The 22,347-nt window shown below is 37.9% G+C and overlaps 1 protein-coding gene across 1 annotated transcript in view; it reads right to left on the reverse strand.

Moving 5' to 3' along the window:
• Positions 1-18,789, reverse strand: part of COL19A1 (collagen type XIX alpha 1 chain) — a 337,609-nt gene extending 318,820 nt beyond the window's left edge. The window contains exons 1-2 of the mRNA XM_032154149.2: positions 18,669-18,789; positions 5,302-5,428 (exon numbers count right to left, since the gene is read on the reverse strand). Coding sequence (XP_032010040.1) covers positions 5,302-5,428; positions 18,669-18,770 — 229 coding nt within the window. The 5' untranslated portion in view covers positions 18,771-18,789. The remainder of the gene's footprint in view (positions 1-5,301; positions 5,429-18,668) is intronic.
• Positions 18,790-22,347: the final 3,558 nt, after the last annotated feature.

The raw sequence follows: 22,347 nt of genomic DNA on the forward strand, positions 1-22,347 counted from the left end.
TCGCTTGAACCTGGGAGGCAGAGGCGGAGGTTGCAGTGAGCCGAGATCGCGCCACTGCACTCCAGCTTGGGCAACAGAGCGAGACTCAGTCTCAAAGAAAAAAAAGAGAAAAGAGCCAAAGGAAGGCAGCTAGATCATATTGGGGTATATCATTATTTTATCTAGATTACCTACAAAGAAAATACATACTTCAAAAAAGATGTTTACCCCTTCTCCTTCCAAAAATTAGAATCCTGAGCACCTAAGAACAAGTCATCCAAGAGGAGTTAAGATCACAAAGCCAGCCACTCAGTGGTAGAGTGGAAAGAAAACACAAGTGTCCTATAACCAAATTTCCCCCTCTGTATTGAACATTGCTTCTTAAATACATATTTTAAACAAAATAATAGCATACCTAAGAAATTATCTTCATTCTTTAGTAGAAGTGCATTATGCTCCCACCCTTAGTTTTAAACATGTGCTTAAACACACACACACAGAAAATCACTTTTCCCCTTAATCTCTGTTTTATCCTACTGGTTTGACCTCCTATTGTATTGCTAGGCATTCTAATCTTAAGATAACATCACATCTTTTGTTAAATATTTTTCCTCTCATTGGTCTGATACTTTTTTTTTTTTTTTTTTGAGACGAAGTCTTGCTCTGTCGCCCAGGCTGGAGTGCAATGGCATAATCTCGGCTTACTGCAACCTCTGCCTCCTGGGTTCAAGTGATTCTCCTGCCTCAGCCTCCCAAGTAGCTGGGATTATAGGCGCCTGCCACCAAGCGCAGCTAATTTTTATATTTTTAGTAGACACAGGGTTTCACCATGCTGGCCAGGCTGGTCTTGAATTCCTGACCTCAGGCAATCCGCCTGCCTTGGCCTCCCAAAGTGCTGGGATTAAAGGCGTGAGCCACCAAGCCCGGCCAGGTCTGATACTTTCTATACCCATTCATATAAATCTTCAGTTTAATACAGTATTCATCAAAGATATGTTGAAATCTCTCCTTTACACTTTTTTTTGTTATTATTCCCTGAAAGTATGTTGAATTCCTTTTTTCTCCTCTCGAATGGCTAAGAAGCTCAGATCAGCTAAAATCCATTATTTTAATGTTTTGTTTTTTCAACTGATTTAATACCTGAAAGATCTGTGTATACTGCTGATACTCAGACTGAAAACGGACTAGTTGTTCTCTGGAGACAGAGGCTTCTGGCCTTAGGAAAAGCCAGGGGATTAGGTCATTCCTTGGGTAATACAAAAACAAATGGGAAAATCAAAGTTATAGTCATCATGCAAAATAAATGTAAACGTGTTCTGTTATACTCTTTGCAGTTTAGTGAGGATTCTTGTATTACTTATATTATACACCAGTTTGCTGATTGCAGGGAAAGAAAACATAATTTGTCTGGTCAAGATATAATTTATATTTTAACTTTGCTAAAATGCACATATCTCACACATCCGTACTTTAATAACAATGCATTATGAATAATACAATATGACAATATTCACTTAACTGTGACATAAGGCTTCCAAGAGCTAATGAGGGGCATACATTCAGAAGCCTGCCTGTTCACCTGATATCCGGGAAGGGTCCTACATGGCAAAGTTGACCATCTTCCAAGAGGTCTCACAGGACAGGATTTATTGCTTTGGTGAATTTACCAGTGTCCAAGGTCTAGCCTTTGACCTTGCAGGCTTAGAAATCAGATTTTGACAACACAGAAAGCACAGATGCATTTCTCAGGAGCATGTACCCTCACACCTCCTCCCCCTCATTCACTTGGCTCCAGTCTCCCGGTTTTTCTTGCTATTTCTCCCACGTGCCAAGCATGCCCCCGCCTCAGAGCCTGGGGACCAAGTGACTGCTTTCCAGGTGTTCACGTGCCTTGCCCTCACACTGCCTTCATGCCTCTGCTTAAATATTCAATTCTTCCAAAGGAAAATACCTAGTTAGAAGCTACATTATTTATCTAATCATTGTGAAGCTTTCTTCCACTTTCAAAATTTAGGAGTTACAAAGTACATTTGTCAATGAAGGATTTTTACATGGTACCAATGTTGAACACAAGAATTTCTTAAAAACACAAAATAAAATTCTCTATATAACGGCATACATTTTACTCTGAGTTTAAGCGTGAAGTGTTTGCCAACTAGTAAAAGCCACATTTTGGAATAATAGGTTTTTTTCCTTGTAATTCCTTGTAATTAATAGAAAACTACCTTAGAAGGGCTTATATGAATAGTTACAGGCCTAAATTTAAATTTATAATCAAGTCAATCTGGACACTTAAACTGAAGATTTGTCATAATGAAAGGAAAATGTGTTATTTAAAAAGCATTCTGTCATTTCTATTTATTTAGCCTGTTTTTTTAAACTCTGGTTTTCTGTTTCTCATTGCTTTTTATGATCATATAGTACTTTTGCCTTAGAACAGATTAAAGAAAGTAGATGAAACTTTAATTATTTGATACATAGTCTATATTAGAGGAAAGAGTTTTAAGCAACTAATTAAAGCAAGTTTTGAGATTTTCTAGCATTGTATATATTTTAACACAATTCTCTTCCCCACCTTCTTTTGACAAGTAACTGAGCTGAAACTATCACATTCAAATGGAAGTTCATTTGCAGTGGGAAAATAAACAAATATACCTTATCCCATGATCTCAATATAATAGGCAAATCGATGAAAGAATATGAAATGACTGAATTCCTAATACCTTCAAAATTTTAAAATTCAAGTTATTATTGAATCTCTCCATATTACTCTTAAATTCTGTCCCAACTGCAACAATTCCAGGTAACTATTAAACATACCATAATGTTAAGGTACAGCAATTAAAAGGTCCAATCTATCCGTCATATATTTAGGTTTAATAGTAAACCGTTGACAACTTCACAGACTCCAGCCCTGAAACCCTAGCCTGTCTCTCAGATTTGTTATCTTTTATTTTTAGATGTAATCACTTCCCTCCGGTAAATGGTTAGTGACCACACTCGCAGGTCTGCACATGAGGAAACTAAAAAGGGAAGCTTGCGCTGTGAACCAGATACACGAGACACAAGAAGGGTCTCCTTCCAGGCCATGCCCAGCTTGTCATATTCTTCAATAATCCCTTTGACAGTGCTGTGCTGACATTTTCAATTAATGCAAACGATACTTGAAGTTAAGCAATTTCCATCACACATTCAGTACGTGTTGCTTTACGAACACCCTCTACCAAATAGCATGATAAAAATAAATGTAATTTTTTTCTTTTATTAATTTCCCTTAATGCTCCATGTTAAGTGAATCGTGTTAGAGTTCAGATTAATTTTGAATTCACAGTGTTGGGAAAATCTTTCAAAAGATTAATTCAGCAAAGTAAATTGGATCAGAATATATGCATTTTGGTAGTCCTATAATCATGTGACCTGATTAAAGAGTTGAGATACTAGAGCTACAAAAGCAAACATTCAGGGGAATCCCAAGATGGGGAAGTGTTAGTTATGCAAGATGATTACATTCTAGACATCTGCTGTATAATACCGTGTTTATAATTAACAGTACTGTGTTATACACTTAAAAATTTGTTAAGAGGGCAAACTTCATGTTAAGTGTTCTTATCACAATTTTTAAAAGTTACTAAAGGCAAACAATAAAATAAAATAACAAAAAAAAGGAACCTTGGCATAAAATGGTGCATAAAATGCAAGGTAACCAGGTGAAAAGGAAAAAGAAAACCAAAATGTCTGTTAATTATCCCAAAGATAAGTGTTTCTCTAAGAGTTTTCCTCAGATAATCCTGCATTAGATTCATCTGTAGAGCTTGTTAAAGATGTAAATTACCAAATCCCACCCCAGTACGACCTGCAAAATGGGAATATGCGATAGGAGGACTCAGGAATCAAATACGTCAGGTGATTCTTTTTCATTCTAAAATTGGAGAACCGTTTATTTAGGTCCTTCAAATCCTTGCTATCATCAAGAACATTTACTACCCACTAGCAGGTGCCTAAAAACTGTCCCTATTCAACCAAAGATTCATTCTTCCTTCTAAAAAAGTCCTGTCATATCAGATTAAATTGCAAAGCACATTACCTACTATATTTCTTTACAGAAAGAGACAAATTCGGAAGAGTAGAAATAGCATCAGAATAAACTCCGCTGCCCTAACATCTCTTTTCCTTTTTTGCATAGTTGTAGTTGCCATGAGTCACAGCTGATTAATTTCTCACTGAAGAGTTCCCCCCCAAATTGTATGACAGCCACAGGATGTCTTTTGTACAATAACAGAATATTCAAACTTTCATGTGGATTATTTTAGGAAATGCACCTTCTTCCAAATAATAAAAAATCATAAACACTTGCATAACACTCTGAAAGACTACGATGTGTTAGATCTTTATGAGTAATTATATTTTATGTGTGTCTCAAACTCAAAAGTCTCTCTAGAGTGGGTTTATACTTGTTTAGGAAGAATTATTGAAAAAATATTCAAAAGAATAGGCAAAATAATACAGTCTCAGAGTACATAATCATATGTGATTATCATCAGAATACATTATATGTGATCTTTTGCATAGGAGAGATGAAGTTCCTCTTTCCCTAGCAAATGGCTTCTCCAATGTGTCTAATTCAACCTTGTAATATGAATTACATTTAGCTAAGTAACTTATACACACTCAATGTTCAAGAAAAGTCTTCCAAATTAACCACATAATCAATTTCAAAAAGCAGAGATGAAGGTAAATATTTCAAATTGCCCTTAAGCCTTTTGGAAATATTTATGAAAAGACTGATACATTTAATAATTGCAAATATTGTCTATTTAGTTCAAAAGGTGCTCTAAAGATCTGTCAACCTTTTGTTTGCCTCATCTGAGATACCACAAAATGAACATATAATTAAACTACATTTCCTTTTATACCTCCTATCCGATTTTTCACTTTTTCCTAATTAAGATTAGATATGTCCTTGTTAATCCTAATTAGTAATGAGTTTCCATACTTATAACTTGAATAATTATTGAAGAAGAAAGGGAAAGATATATAATGTCATATATACACACAGAGGCACACATGCATGCATGTATACTTGTAAATATTGAAGATGAAAGGAAACATAGACTAATATACTATGCATATGAAAAAAATGAGGTAATTTTAGGAATTCCTAGTGTGCATCATGGGAAGATCAATGGAAGAAAGCAATGAATTGTCGTTTATTCTGTTACAGTACATTAATCTATGGTCTTTTCAATCTTAACAAGATTTGTTTTAATGACTTAAAGGCTATAAATAACATTTGGTGATTAGGCAAAGAGTTGGCCTGGATACCTGTCTTGTCCCTAATGGTCACGGAAGTGGAAGCAGGAAGCAGGAATATTGACATCCAAAGCCAAAGTTTCCAAGGGCCAGTGAGTCTCATTGTGCCTTGAAACCATGTGAACAAGTGGCCACGGATCTGCAACAGAAAAAAAAAAACCTGAATCAAGTTCATTGTATGCAGCTCCTTTCAACATCTCCAGAAAATGTTACCAAAGCAAAAACAATCAATGTTACATCATATAACAGGAAATATGATTATATATGCAGTGGTGTATCTCAATATATACCTTAATCTGTATGATAAGAGCTCTGAAAAGATTTTCAGATTAGTTTCTAGTTAGTTATTGATGTCGATACAGCTTCTTATCAGTTAAATTTTCTCTGCTTTTAAATTTTTTTAAGCAACTACACTTACTCTGACTTTTTTATTTTTAAAAATTGTGGTCAAATACACACAATATAAAATTTATATTCATAACCATTTTAAATACAAAGTTCAGTGGAATTAAATAAATTCATATTGCTGTGCAAACATCCCCACCATCTGCAGAACTTTTTTCATTTTGCAAAACTGAAATTCTGTGCTCATTAAAAAATAATTTCCCATTTTCCTCTCCCCCAACTCCGAGCAGCCTTCATTCTACTTTCTTTCTCTATGATTTTGACTAATCTAGGTACTTCATATAAGTGGAATCATTCAGTATTTGTATCTGTATGACTTTATTTCACTTAACATATGTCCTAAAGGTTCATCATGTTGTACATTGTTTCAGAACTTCCTCCTCTTTTAAAGCTGAATAATATTTCATTGTACGTATATACCACATTTTGTCTGTTCATCCATCAATGGACATTTGGGTTGCTCCCATCTTTTGGCTATTGTGAATAATACTGCTATGAACATGGATATATAAATATCTGTTTGAGTCCCTGCTTTCAATTCTTTGGGGTATATACCCAGAATCAGAACTAAAATTGCTAACAATACAGTAATTCTATTTTTAATTTTCTGAGAAACCAGACTACTGTTTTCTATAACAGCTGCACGATTTTCATTCTCACTAACAATGCACAAGGGCTCCAATTTCTCCATATCCTAGATAATGCTTGCTATTTTGTCTTTTAAAAAATATATATATACGCCGGGTGTGGTGGCTCATGCCTGTAATCCCAGCACTTTGGAAGGCCGAGGTGGGTGATCACGAGGTAAAGAGGTTGAGACCATCCTGGCCAACATGGTGAAACCCCTTCTCTACTAAAAATATAAAAAAATTAGTCAGGCACGGTGGTGGGCGCCTGTAGTCCAGCAACTTGAGAGGCTGAGGCAGGAGAATCACTTGAACCCGGGAGGTGGAGGTTGCAGTGAGCTGAGATTGTGCCACTGCACTCCAGCCTGGGCGACAGAGTGACACTCCATCTCAAAAATAAATAAATAAATAAATTAATTAATTAATTAATTATATATATATATAATTACTATCCGAATGGGTGTCAGATGGTATCTCACTGTGCATTTGATTTGCATCTGCCTAAGTGTTAGTGATGTTGAACATCTTTTCAGGTGCTTACCGATCATTTGTATATCTTCTTTGGAGACATGTCTATTCAACTCCTTTGCCCTTTGCCTTTTTATTTTATTTTATTTTTTCAGAGACAGAGTTTCGCTCTGTAGCCCAGGCTAGAGTACAGTGGCATGATCTCAGCTCACTGCAACCTCCACTTCCCGGGTCCTGGTTCAAGCAATTCTCCTGCCTCAGTCTCTCGAGTAGCTGGGATTACAGGTACGTGCCACTATGCCCAGCTAATTTTTGTATTTTTAGTAGAGATGGGGCCAAGCTGGTCTTGAACTCCTGACCTCATGATCTGCCCACCTTGGCCTCCCAAAGTGCTGGGATTACAGGCATGAGCCACCATGCCCAGCCTCCTTTGCCCATTTTTTAAATCCAGTTGTTTAAGTTTCCTATGCTTTTTGCATTGTATAATATACAATGATTCATATTATTAAAATATAATTATATTATTCACAATTCTGTTTTTTCTTCTGAATATTAGTTTTACATATTTTGGCTTAATTGATGTCATGTTTTCTATAAACTTAACTATGTTGTTATTGGATTGAATAATCACTGTTACTGAAGTGATTACTGCACATGTTAAAAGTAATCTTGCCTTATGTTTACAAAGAAAAAATGAATACATGCAATGCCTACCTCACCTGAGCCTACCATTGACATCATATTTAATATTAATTTATTACCTCCAATAATTGTTTGTCTTTCTGAATTTACACTTCTACTCCTTTGGTACTGAAATAAAAGATTTAGTAAATAGGACCCCTATAATGGAAAACTTAAACATCATTTAAATTAATTTTTTTAGTGAAGCAACTAATGTGGAAATAAATTGCAAGTGAAAATATAATAGCTCCCTCAGTGTATTTGGTAATTACAATATTATTAAAATAGCTATTCTAAGAGGTCTAAATATGCAAATAAATGCTATATCACTTGCGTGCCATCATTCAAAGTTTAATCAAGAGTCAAATATAGAAGAATTCATTATACCAGTGTCTAAATTCTATCGGTAGACACTCTTTGGAAAAAAACTAAAGCCACCATCTTCTTTGGTATTCTGCGTGTGCCAAATACCCTAAGATCAGCATTTTAAAATTAATTCAAGATTTCAGATCTTTCTGGATGAATAGCTAGAAGTGGCAATTGCAATATTAAAACTGTATGTGTAGTTCTAAATATCAAACAGCTGGTTTTAAGCCTTATTTCTTTTGAATTCTCTCATCTAGATATAGTCCCAATCCTCATATGACTTTGCAAAATTATCCTAGCTATTATTTCAAGTCAGTTGGTAACTGTTAAAGAAATTAATTCTATTTCAAAGGAATGAACTCATAAATATTGATCTGATTTTTAGAGAAATCCATGGTTATATTTTTAACCAAAAGTGATTTCTATTGGTTGATAAATTAGTAGTTTGGCACAGTGGTGAATCATGGCTTCATGTCTTGACTCTGCTACTTGTGGAAAAGCTATGTACCTTCTCTAAGCCTTAATTTATTCATCTTCAAATTGGAAATAATACTAGGAATAAATTATTTAATGCATGTGGATTATATAGGGCCTTCACTTAGTCAATATTCAAAAGGTACCTGATATTATAATTGTTTGCTGTACATATTAATAAACAATAATTGGAAAAATTTAGTTGTACCTGTCTCTTGAGCTTGAGGTTGATATTGATATTTGGACAATGGAGAAGTGTCAAAGCAGCCTAGAAATTTATGTTCACTGAAGCTTTGGTCCCTGTTAAAACAACAAAGAACCAGAGGGCTACAAAGCTATAAGCATATGAATTCGATCTGGACATCTCCTAGTTACTTCCTTGAGCCACTTAGCTTCTATCTCATTTATCCAAAGTATTTGCAGAATAAGATTTATGGCTAGTTGACTAAATGTTCTAGTTATTGAAGAATTGCCATTCTGCTACTCTACTGAAATGTCTCTCACCAAGTTCAGCAGGAACTTGAAAGAAGAATCCTTTTCTCTTCCCTTCTTCAATTCTTGGTGGCACCTCCAATAGCCGACAATTCTTTCCTTCCTGAAACCCTCTTTTATTGGCCTCCCTGATCTGACATTCTCTGGGATTTCCTTTTAAATATTCTCAGACCTTTCTTCTATCTGATTTCTTAATACTGGGATCTGTGAGCCCTCCTTTCCTCTCTTTATAATGTCTCCTTAGGTGATGTCACCATTCTCTTGGCTTTAAATATTATCTGTAAGATGATTAATCTAAAATTTACATCTCCCATCCAGTCCTCTCGACTGAACTTTAGACTGTGTGTCCAGCTGCCTATTCAAAATTCCCTCTTAGATGTCACACAGATATCTGTAACTTAATACATCCAAATAAATTACTGATTTCCAACCACAACTTGTTCTTCTCATACTCTTCCCAGTCTCAGTAATTACTACCCATCAAAATGATCAAACCAGAAACCCAAGGACCCCATTGATTCTTCTGTCTTCCTTATCCCCATCTCCTACTTCCAAACCATCAACAAGTCATGTTAGTGTTACCCCAAACACATCTCACAACCACTTATTTCTCTTATTTCTCTGCCACTATCCCAGTTCAGATCACCCTGGTCTAGACCCCTCAACAGCTTCCAATTCATTACTGAATTCATTCATCACTGAATCCTGACCACAATTATTCTCTACATAGCAGTAGAGAACTTTTCTTAAAATGAGAGTTGCTTCATGTCACTGCCTTGCTTCAAACTTTTTAATGGCTTCCCATTGTACTTTGAATGTAGTCCAAAAGCTGTTCTACATCCTAGAAGTCCCAAATAACCAGGCCCCTATCCATGTCTCCAGCCTCATATGGTACCATTCTTTCCAGTGATGAAATTGCCACGCTGTTTTCAACCTCAAGGTTTTTGTGTATGTTATTTCCTCATCCTGGAACATTATGTGTTCGTCCTTCAGTTTTCAATTTAAATGTCACTATGTGGAAAAGCCCTTACCTGACCAAGAAGCACACTGGTCTCTAGCTTAGACATTATTTTTTCTGTATACATATGTTTATTGCTCCCTACTCGATTCTAAGTTCCATGAGAGCAGGGACTATATCTGTCTTGTCCATCACTGTATCCTAGGTGCCTTGCACAGTACTTGGAAAATCAGAGACTCAATAAATATTTGTTGAATTTTTAAAAAGAGACTGCCAATTTACAAATCTTGAGACACAATGAAATATACTTATTTTGGAATCTGTAGTGATAATTCAATATTTAAAAATAATTCTTAAGGCATTACAAGATCTTATAATCTTTCAAGGGTCATTGTCATGAATATTATTTCTCTTTGCACATTTCTTTTTTTTTTTTTTTTTTTGAGACGGAGTCTTGCTCTGTTGCCCAGGCTGGAGTGCAGTGGTACGATCTCGGCTCACTGCAAGCTCCACCTCCCAGGTCCACACCATTCTCCTGCCTCAGCCTCCCGAGTAGCTGGGACTACAGGCACCCACCACCACGCCTGGCTAATTTTTTGTATTTTTAGTAGAGACGGGGTTTCACCATGTTAGCCAGGATGGTCTCGATCTCCTGACCTTGTGATCCGCATGCCTTGACCTCCCAAAGTGCTGGGATTACAGGTGTGAGCCACCACACCCGGCCTCTCTGCACATTTCTAAAATGTGTTCACTATTTGAGGGTTCTATTGTTCAGATCCTGATAAAATGGAAGTGTAGCCCACTCAGCCAGAAACATTTGAAGAACTTTTCACCAAGGTCTCAAAATAAATCCTTGTATATGTTTTAAAAACAAATTGTTCAGATCGTAAACCTTGCTGGAGGCACTGGCAGGTTGATCTCAACAAAACTGACAAGGGCAAAGTTTCCCTTGGGTTTTTCTGAACCTCTCCTTTTCCTTATCAGAAACCTCTCACCATCCCCTGACACCTGCTGTTCTCAGGCTTCTCCTTGATGCTCTGAACACATCTCTGGTACCTTCCCTGGATTTCTCAATTATTGGCTTTGTCCACAACCTCCTTGCTCATCAAAACTTTTCACATTTCCTTCCGGTCCCCACAGGTCCCAGCTGGGTGATTATCAAGATAGATTTACAAATGAACCAAGCCAATGTTGTCAGATTTTAATGTGCTGCTCCTCCCAGATGAAAGTTAAGCTATAATATAGATCTTTAATGCTTTCTCAATGGAGTGGCTAATGAAGAACCTCAAGCTAATATATGTGGATCCTGAGGTTTCTTAAGGCCCTCAAATTTTTTTCTCAAACTTGTCCAAAGATGGCTCATAGTACATATTAAGAAGGCTATGGAGAATATTGGTGCTATGATTTGAATGTGTTGCCCAAATTTCATGTGTTAGAAACTTAATCCCCAATGTCACAGTATTAGGAGGTGGGGTCTTTAAGGCGTTGGGTTAATTACCACGATGGTGGGTCTGTTATAAAAGCCAGTTTGGCTCTCAGTGTGCACCTCCTGCCTTCTGCCATGTTATGACACAGCACAAAGGCCCCCACCAGATGCAGCTGCCTGATCTTGAACTTTTCAGCCTTCAGAACTGTGAGCCAAAATAAAGCTCTTTTATTTGTAAGTTACTCAGTCTTAGGTATTGTGTTATTGCAACATAAAATGAACTAAGACAATTGGTGACATATGGTCTCATTTTCTGAAGTAGAATTTATTTTATACATTATATTTTATTTTAATACTCATAGTAACTCGAGAGGCAGGCATGGCTGCCCAAAACATTAACAGGGTGCAGGGCAAGAGGTCTGCATACCATATGTTTAAATATTTCAAAGTTAAAAGAAAGCTAATAACACTTATAAAAAATAATATGCTTTCTCATTTTACTTCAGCAAATACCTTCATAAAGTCTTGAAAGTCCATGTCAAGTTAGAATGTAACAGAGCAGGTGATATGGGATGAGTCGGCCTCAGGCCTGAACCAAAGTTCGTCCCTCATTTTTTTTCTTTCTTGGATCCACCTGCAGCTTGAAAAGCCTCATACACGCATATGTGAATATGCCAGTAAGTCAAAGTTGTGTCCATAATGCCTGCAAACAGCTAACTCTTGACCATTCCGTGGGCCTAGGAGTGTTTACACCTGTGGTCTTTCCCTGGGAAGATGGACCCAAGGACAGGGTCTGTTAGACTCTGCAGGGGATTAAGGATCTTTTTTTTCAGGGAATTTCAGGATCTTGGTTATCCAGAGACTCGTCTAGAAGCTCAGGTTTTAGGTGGGCAGGTCCCCTTAGCTCCGTAAACTCCTAACCCTGAGAGCAGGTGCACATCCAGAGCAAGACTATAGTGGGTGTTCTAAAACGTAGGGTCCAGAGCAGGCCTAATGTTGGTACTGAAGACAGGTATTAGATCCCCATATTACAGATAAAAAACACTAAAGCTCACAGAATAATCCCAAAGCCTGGGATTCAAGTCCAAGTCTGCCTGACTAAAATGCTTTTACTGTTATACCATGATGTTTTCTCTCAGGATGTGGGTCAGACATATCACATTCCTACATGCATTCTCTTAAATTTTCAGCTATTTCTATCAAGATTCTGGCCAGACCCCAGAGAATTCCCCAGTGCTACAAAGCACCAAAATCACAATGGTGAGTGTGCCCAGCACTGGCAGTCTTGAGTAGCCAACATTGATGGAGGCTATAAAGCCTTAAAATCATTCAGACAGCCCTCCCTGTAATATATTTCTTATGGCAACAAAGACATAACAAATGGCTGAAGGCCTAGCCCTAAGCTCTACCCCATCCCATTATTCTCACCATCATTTGCCATATGGAATAATTTTGGGTACCAGTTGGGTAAGTGAATTTTAAAACACCATTGTCCCTTCAACTTCCTTAATCTAGCTCTTGAAATCATTAAGGCACCTATCCAAACTAAGGATATTTGAATAAGGATATACATTTTTTTAAGTTCTTATTAATCTGTATTTGTATAGAGAAAACACAAAATGAATAGAGAGGGACATTAAGAAACCTTAATTATTACTCATTACCATTAATCATAGGCATTAAGAAACCTCATCCTATCAATAGATATTCTATTGATATCTATTGATATCCTATTAATACTGGGCCTCTAGACAGCCTGTTGATATCTATTGATATTCTGTTAATACTGGGCCTCTAGACAGCCTATTGATATCTATTGATCGGATGAGGTTCCACTATGTAACAATCACTGATAAATCAGTGAGCCAAATAGGGGAAGTCCATTGTGCCACTCTGGTCACAGAGCTCAAAAATAAACAAACATCATGTTTTCTTTGAGAGATAGACACTAAGGAGTAAAAACAAAAAACAAAAAACAAACAAAAAAAAAACAAAGAATAATATGTACAGCTGGGCATGGTGGCTCACGCCTGTAATCCCAGCATTTTGGGAGGCCAAGGCAGGCAGATTGCCTGATGTCAGGAGTTCGAAACAAGTCTGGCCAATATGGTGAAACCCCGTCTCTACCAAAAATACAAAAATTAGCCAGGTGTGGTGACAGGTGCCTATAGTCCCAGCTACTCATGAGGCTGAGGCAGGAGAATCGCTTGAACCTGGGAGGCGGAGGTTGCAGTGAGCCGAAAGGTCACAGCACTGCACTCCAGCCTGGGCGACAGAGCAAGACTCCGTTGCAAAAAAAAAAAAAAAAAAAAAAATGGTGGACTTGCTAAATAAGATGGTCAGGAGCCTCTCAGCACCAGTTTTTGAGTGAGCCAAATCAAATCTGCCTGTGAAACATTAACATTTTTACTGTTATGCCATCTAACAATTTAAAGTGTTCTTTGTACATCTTTGAAACTTGGTGTTAGGTAAAAGGTCAGAGTATTAAAGCCAACACCAAAATAGAAAATAATATGGAAAGGAACCATGAAAAAAGAGAGGAAGAGGAGGAAATAGAGAACACTTATTTACTTTACATAGGTTGTTACATTTAATGTACATGGCATCTCAACTCTCAAAAAAGTAGATTTAATTTGTTAAATGACTCAAAGAACTCATGTTTTCAGAGCATTTATTATAAAGGGAAATAATGTGTGACTGTGTAGGAGGTTGATTTTTAAATCAAAACTTCTTGACCACCATCCAGTATGCCTATACATACATAACTCCACCAAGAAAATCTGGTCATACTGTTATGAAGTGACACATTGTGTAAATAAGCAAAAACAACAGGTGTTACACATCTGTTCTTTCACCAATCTTTAGCATCTGTCTTTAGTGAAGCTATAGTAGAGTCTGTAAACTATTAGAGAAAACCAGCTGAAGAGCCAAGCCTATAGAGTAAAAAATAAGCCAATAATCAGGCAAAATATCCCTAAGAGTTTTCAACTAGGTCTAGCATTATTCCTTAGTTTTATCAGTGGCTGGAGTAATTAAATTGAAGTAAGTTTGCAGACGTCTTTTGCAATTTAGGCATAGTTTCTGCCCTCATTATATTCTACAGAAACCTCATGACTTACACGTTTTAATTACAGGCATCATCATCAACTTAGGAACTCAAGTTAAAAATTTCAAAATCATCTTCAATTTATTCACCCCTTCCCCATATCAAATCTCTGTCAAAGTCTATCAAATCTACTTGTAAACGTCTTTTGAATCCATTCCAACCTTCTCATCCTCGCTGAAACTGCCTTAGTTCACGTTTTTACCATTCCTAATCTGGAAAATTGCAATAGACTCCTAACTGGATTCCTTTTCTCCATCTTGTTCCCTTTATTTCCACCTCCCAACTTCTCAAGAATTCTGTTTCTAAAACAAAGACCTAGTCACTTAACTGCCCTGCTCAAAGGTTTCTGGTGGCTCTTCATTGCCCACTCCAAAGTGAGGCACTCAAGGCTCTTTTACAGTGGGGCCTCAACTCATCTGTCCAACCACCTGTCCTGCTACCTCCTTCCAAACACTCTCCGCCATCAAATTATTAACAATTCACAGGTTTCTGCACGTGCTTTTTTGGCTGCTGGAAAGTCCTTCCAATCTTCTCCGATCTGGAAAACACTTACTCTGCCTTCAACGTGTAGCTCAAGTGCCATGTCCTCTGTGAAGTCTGTGAGAATCATACCAGGGAGAGTTCACTACTCACTGTCCTGTGATTCAACAGAGCTCAATACCCACTTATGCTTCTGCACACTTTATACTGCACTGCTGTAACTCCTTTGCATTCTTTCTCTTCCCTATATTGAACATCTTGGAAAAACAGATTGCATTTTGTTTATCTGTGTCTTCTTTAAACTTGACAGTTAGTAGGTAGTCATGTGATCAATCTGTAGAATGATACAGTCTAAGGCAATACATTTGGACTAAAAATAAGCAAATGAAAGGTTGGGAACCATTAAGTAATATAGACAGGTATGGGCTTAACATCTGTAGAATGATGGGCATAAAGAAAAGAATGATGGAGAAATGGAGTAAAAATTACTAAAAGAAAGCTCAGTGAACATAATTTCAGTTACTTACTGGGACAAAAAATAGTACTATTGAAGTTGCTCTCTGCCTCCACAGAAAGCATACTCCCTAGTTCCTAATGTTTGTACTACTTTGAAATATGTCCAACTCTATTACGTTTCCTCAGTTTTGTTATTTCTTCTGTTACTTCCAAACTCGTGTCTACATTCCAGAGGCTCTCAAACCTGGGATTCCCTTTGAGCACACTTAACCTATTCTCTCCCTTCTTATCAACTTGTCTGTCTTACCGACTCACTTCTCTGAACTATGATTTGTTTCCATCAACTTTTCCGGTGCCATTCTCAATTTCAACCATCACAACTGACCTACATTTTTTTCTGATTACAATTCTCTTGCTCTGTTGTTTTCCACAGAGATATCTATATCAATGATCCAATATCATCTTAAATTAATATATAATATATGGCCATATTTTCAAATTCATCCATTTTTCCCATTTTTTTTCAATTTGAAGGGCTCTACTGGTTTTCTGATCTAATAATCTTAAAACTTCACAATTACTTTTGATTTCTCTTAAAGAGAGGAGGTCAGAAATCCTTTGTGCTTCATAATGTATGCATAGATAAGAGAGGCCTAATAGTCCACTCTGCATTCATCATCTATCAAATTTAATATGCAACTTGCTCACCTGATTATTTTATTATTGGCTTACAAAATAACACCCTAAAAAGCCTATTGCTTCTTAGCCAGTCCTTTCCAATCTCTCCTTGGCAGGTGCTATCTGCTCTACTCATCTCAGATTTCACCCCTGCTTGGATTTTCTGTCTTACCAGGCACATGACTGTTTGCTCCTACCTCTAAGCCTTCACACATGCAATTCCTTCTGGCTGGAATGCCCTCCCTGCTGGATCTCTTCTGCTAAGCTAGTTATTCTCTGCCTGTTTAAGATGTACATCCTCAATGTGGCCTGCCTCAGATGACTCAATTCTGGTCCTATTCATTCTGTGTGTGTTTTTTTTTTTTTTTCCAGCATCTTTTCAGGGTTATATATTAGCATATCTATAGCCCTGCTTTCTTGCATTTCAGTTTATTTTTCATTCTTCACTTGAATTTTCATTTGTGATTCCACTTAGTCACACTACCATGGTTTCTAACTTCATATCTTCTTCCGCCTCTAGAACCATTGACCCTGTGTACCCACATTGGCATTTCTGCCTGCTGGAGAAAATAAACTGAAATTTCAGCAGGAGAGATTAAACTGGAGGACCAGAGAGTAGATGGAAATTTTCCATTTTTGGAAAATACCAACAGCTCCCATCTGTTTTGGATGGTTTTCTAGGAGGAGAATGATTCAGATATACAGATGATGTCCCAATTGTGATAGTAATCACATTTGGGTTTCTTTCACCCTTTTGCTCTTTCTTAGACCTGTCCATTTCAGTTTCAGGTTCACGTTCCTGCTCTTTTGCCATACTGTCTCCCTCGTTTCCCAGGAAACCCCATTTAGGTCCCTTAGCACTTAGAGAGCTCAGGTAGGACAAAACCTAACGGAAGCACCTGACAGTTACTTTCTCCACTTTCTATCCCCTAGAGAGAGCATAAATTTTCTACCTCTGGGGGTCACTCTCCTCTTTTTCATCCTGAAGAGATATTCCTACACAAAAGCCCTGTCAGCCCTCCTCAGGAAGGGGCATTTATGCATGTTTTTCACCACTGGAATAACTAAATATCTCAGCTTTGCAGACCCATATCAAAGACCTCTCTACTTAAAGACAGTCCTGCAAGTTTCCCACCACTCAACAACAAGGAGATGCCAAGACCACACATATGAGCAGCGGCTCTTTTCTTTCTTTTTTTCCCTTTAGTCTCCTAAAGAATTATAGTAGTGTTTGATTAGGGCAGAGGGGGAGGCATTGGTGTTCTCTCCTTTTTTTGGGGGGGGGGTGGTTGAAAATAGATATTGGAGTGCGTTTGTTTCATCTCCCCCATTAACAGGCAGATGTAAATTCCCCTAGAGCAGAGAGATTATCCTCACATCTTAATCCTCCTCAGACTTATCCAAGCAGAAGATGGGACTGAGTCGTCTTGGAATTGGGGGTTGAGGGAGGTGGTGCAATTCATTTTCCTTACTCTTCCATCTCCCAATCTCAAGCTGTGCCCCATGATCACTCCCTTGCCTCTATTCCCGGATTGTTCTATTAAAACTACTTATTATCAGCATTCTGGGCCCTCCTCTTTTTGCTCTCCAGCCCACTGAACCCTGAAGCTGACAAGGCACGCTGGTCCCCTCTGCCTCTTCACCTTCTCATCAAATGAAGCTCCTCGGGGGCTCCTGTGTCACCCGCCTGTCCCCCAGCTCCTCTGCCCACCCTCTTGCCGGCTTCCCGCTCCCTCTGTAACCTCTAAGGGGGTTCGCTTACGCGCCCGCCTGCTCTCGGGGAGCTAGCGTGCCCGACGGCGTGCTTGGTTCCGGGCCAACAAACTTCCTCGCGACCCTGCAGCGCCCTAGCTGGGCCGCCCGGCGCCGCCTCCTGGTTCCCGGCCGCTGTGGCGGCGGCGCCGGCGCGCTCTCGGCGGTGACCGCGGGACTCCGACAGCGGAGGCGGCGGAGGCTGGGGCCGCGTCTTCCTCGCGCCGCGACTGGGACGTTCCTGCGGCGGCGACGGCGGCTGCAGCGAGGACGGCGGGGACGGCGGCGGCGCTCTGGCCGGCCGCGCTGCGCATGCTGCAGGGTAATTAAGGAACAGGGCCGGACGCTCCGGGACGTGGTGGGGCTGGAAGTCCGGGAATCCCCGCCCGCGCCCGCGCCGCCCCACAGAAGCCGCACTTGGGAGAAACACCCGCATGTGGAGTAGGTAACCCCGGGCCCGAGGGCACCGCACCGGAACCCCGCGTCTCTTAGCTTACGCCCCTTAACTGGCTGCCTCGCTTCCAGGGCTAACACCGTCAAAAAAAAAAAAAAAAAACACGCTCTAAACGGCATGAATTGATAGTGAGTTTGTTTTGCTCCTTTAACCCCCCATTTTTTTGGTAACGTATTTGATGTCTGTCCCTACCCGCATCAGCAGTGCTCCGTAGTTCCGCTTCACAGACACACATAGCCAGAAAAACCACCTAGAACTTAAGTGTAACGCATGAAGCTTGCATCATGTGAACATAGGAACACGAACTACATGGTATGTACCACATGAGAGTGGCCGTCTCCTGCCAAACGTTTTTGGTCTCATCCTTAAGGCACCTATGGGAACGTATGCAGGTGTGCATTATTTATCCACCTAAACATATTTCCATGTGTAGCACAGTTTTTACATTTTCTTGAAAAGCAGATGCACACAGATAACCAGAAACACGAGCAGATGACATAGCCCGGGCATGTGTGAGAGGGCAAATGCAGAGCCGATCGCAAAGCCGCGCAGCTTACCTTGAATTCGTATTTGAGCCCCTCAGAGGCGCAGTGGAGTCCGGACAGGGCTGCGGCACCGCCGAGGAGTGAGCTCCCTGCGAGTGGGGAAGGGGGACGCATCTCTGCCCTTATTAGTCTCTCCCAGTGTGACCCTCCCACTCCGCGAGGACAGAGGACTCTGCAAGAAGGTACTCAGCCAACTCAGGCACAGGTTTTCTTTAATGACAGCGATGTCGCCTTAGAGCTGGGAGTAATGCCTTTCAGGTTTATGTTTTACTAGCAGTTTCACAGATAAAATGACGGTTGGATGCAAATGCCTAGAGTTTCTCACTTCTGATCATGAAGTGTCTTCAAAGTATTATTGTATGTGGCAAACGTTCACGAGTAGGTAATTGGCTTTTTAACGGTTGAGCTAAGAAAAGATATCATTTATGTTTCATTTTTTCACTTGTATATCAAGAGTTTATATAAAGTTAATTAAGGCAGTCTGCCCACCTTCTAATCACGCTCATATGTAAACGTTTGTGTGGCTTGGTTTTTCTCAGTGTCCACAGAAGTATTTTGTGATTTTAAATACATCTTTCCATGGGTTGGTGCTTCCAATCTTGGCTTTTGAACTCTTTTGGGATCCCTTTGAATATGTGAAAGTGTCATTTTCCTGCAGATTTCTGTGTAGGTGCATGTATGTGTGTGTGGAGAGAGAGTATATATATATTTGTAGGCATATATAGTAGGTTTATGTACATATATAGGAGATATATATGGATACTTGTAGGCTTATATATTTGTAAGTATATATACATATATAATAAATTTATATATATGTATACATATAGTGTATGCATATGTATGTGTATCTATGAAAAACAGAATGATTTATAGAATTCAGAAGAGTAAACCAGGCATTAGAAAACAGATAAACTGGTTTTACATTTTTATTTCAGTATTGCCACAGTGGGAGAAATAGGATAAATTATATTATTGATCCACAATGGTGAAAATCATCAAGCTTAAAAGTTACCTTAGAACTATAGAAATACACTTCACATATCAGAGCTCACAGATCAGGGAATAAATAAAATCAGGCAGGCAAAAAATAAAGATGTTAAGAAAAATGTTAAAAGATAGCTCCTTTCCACTTCATTGGAGTGAAACCATTAAAGTATCACTTGTGATTTTTAAACGTGTCTCTCAACCTAATCAAGATACCTGCAGTTTTAGAGTTCGGCATTCATGGGGATGCAAACCATGTTTCTATGTCGGGATTTAAAACCACTTGATACATTTCCTTCTCATATGATTTTCGTCACTAATTTTTGGCTGACTGTGGAAAGAGGCCAAGGAGGGAGGATATTGCATGAGTCACGCTACTCAAATGGCCATTTGAAAAACATGATTCACAAACCTTCATTAGACTTTTGGTGATCATTCTCTATTTTTTTGAAGTATTATCCCATTTGATTTTTTTCTTTCTCTAAGCTATTTTACTTTATATACCTTTCCATCACTAGTGAATTGAACTAAGAGCATCCAGGCTTTATTTCTTTGTCAGACTATTAAACTCACCTTAGTTACACTTAATTGAAACTATTTAAAGTAATGCTTTAAAACTACCTAACGGGAAGCCCACAATTTTGTCTCTAAGTTTAGCTTTAATACAAGTAAATCAAGTTTATCTTAGAATTATTTTCTTAAACATTTTAATAATTTCATAATTGTTAAGATATTTATGAGAGAGCTAAACACTTATATTTTTGTTTATATTTCAAAATGGCCCTTTTCTTATTTCTAACATTGACTCAAACAAGATTTTGGAAGAAAGTGAAAAATAAATAAATAAAACTTCACATTATAATTATCTGTTGCTTATTCTGTTTCTAGATACACCAACATCCCCAGGCCAACAAATATTTCTCTATTTTTCTTTTAGGAAAGGGTTTGAGTCTAGGCTGGTTTCATGATTACAAACTATTGTATACCTAGGGTTTTCTTCTTTAGCCAATTCTTTTTATTGAATTTTAAAGTGACTTCAATTAGAAAGAACCCTTAGCCAAACACCTTTTATTTCTCTAAGCCAAATACAATTATAAATGATCAGGTTTTCTTCTTGCTTCTGAAGCTACTGCTGGTAAACAAACATCTGAAAATATTAGGGGAATCTGACAGCACTCTAAGTTTTAACAAACAGCTTGCAGCACTTCTAACACCAAGTTCATCTGTGTGCATGTATGTACTTAAAAAATTTAACAGATTTAAAAAACGAACTTCTTTCAACATTTATGCCTAAAGGAAGATACAATTAAATGTTTTTATGTCATGTAAGGGATAAATTCCATTGAAAACATTTTTAAAAACTGTTCCATATTTGTAATGCCCCACTGATATAAATTTAACAATTTACAATGATCATTGTACCATTTTTTATAATTTGGATTTAATAAATTTTTAAAATGTGTTTCTCCTAACCCTTAGTTGTCAGTCTCGTCTACTTTATGTCTATTTCTTTTTTCTTTTTTTCTATACTTCTGTAATCCCAGTCATGTTGCTCTTGTTCCCTTTTGTAATGTCTTTCACTTTTCTCCCCTTTCATAGTTTCCATTTTTCAGGAAGAAAGAATTTCACCATTGCCCCCAGCTAACTTCTCAGTTACCAAACCATAAGAGTGTTCATTCTTTATTGAATTTATGGGGCACAGCTATACATGACTCCCTTACATATCCCATGGAAATACTTCAATGCATCAATAGTGGATGAACAGACGTTACTGTTAACTGTAATTACCAAATCTGACTTGTCATCCTTAGCATGCACTTCCCATTATATTCCTTTTTAGGCCAGCACTACATATGATGTTCTTAAGGGTAAAAAGAAAGTAGTTATATCAATTCTAAATTCTTAGTAATTGCCAAAAGTAAATTAGGACATCTTTTTATTTTAAATGCTGTGTTTACCATTGTTTCTGAAAATAATTCTCTTCATAGAGAAAATAATATTCCACTGGTTGTTTTTAGGTTTGCTTCCCTTCCTAGAAGACATTCTAGCTCATGACATTTACTCAGTTTAGAAATGAAAGGAAGAGGCGATCATAGATGTGACTTTCACTTAGTTTATTAGACTCTTCCTAGGGATCAGTGACTCTGAAAGGAAATACGGTAAAAGACAAATGACTGGGGAAAATGTTTGTTAATATACGTCCAGTTCTGAAAAATCATTTGAGAGACAGAGTGAAAGAGAGAAAAAGAAATACCCCAATAGAAAAATAGGCCAAAAAGCAAAGAGACAGTTTACAAAGGAAATAGAAAAGGTAAATACATTTATAAAAAATATTCAATTTAATTAGTATTCAAAGAAATGCACATTTATAAAGGAACTATTTTCCCCTACCCATTCTGCCAAGATTAATATTGCTGATTAGACGTGGTGTTAGTATAAGCGAAGAGCATTCTCAACAATTCCAGGAACATATAATAGTTCAGTGTTTCTAAAGGGCAAATTAGCCATGTTTATTAAAAGCGTTAAAAAAAAAATGCACGTAGACTGCATCATAAACTACCCTAAAACAGTGACTGTGGTTACTTACAGTTTGGGATTTTGAGAATTTTGATTTTTTTTTTTTGCTTATATGTAATATGTAAAATTTCTGCAGTGAACATGTGTTACTGTTGTAATAAAAATATAACAAACATGAAAAAATGTG

This window comes from Hylobates moloch, unplaced genomic scaffold (assembly GCF_009828535.3).
Source record: "Hylobates moloch isolate HMO894 unplaced genomic scaffold, HMol_V3 SCAFFOLD_2, whole genome shotgun sequence".
NCBI classification, from domain to species: domain Eukaryota; kingdom Metazoa; phylum Chordata; class Mammalia; order Primates; family Hylobatidae; genus Hylobates; species Hylobates moloch.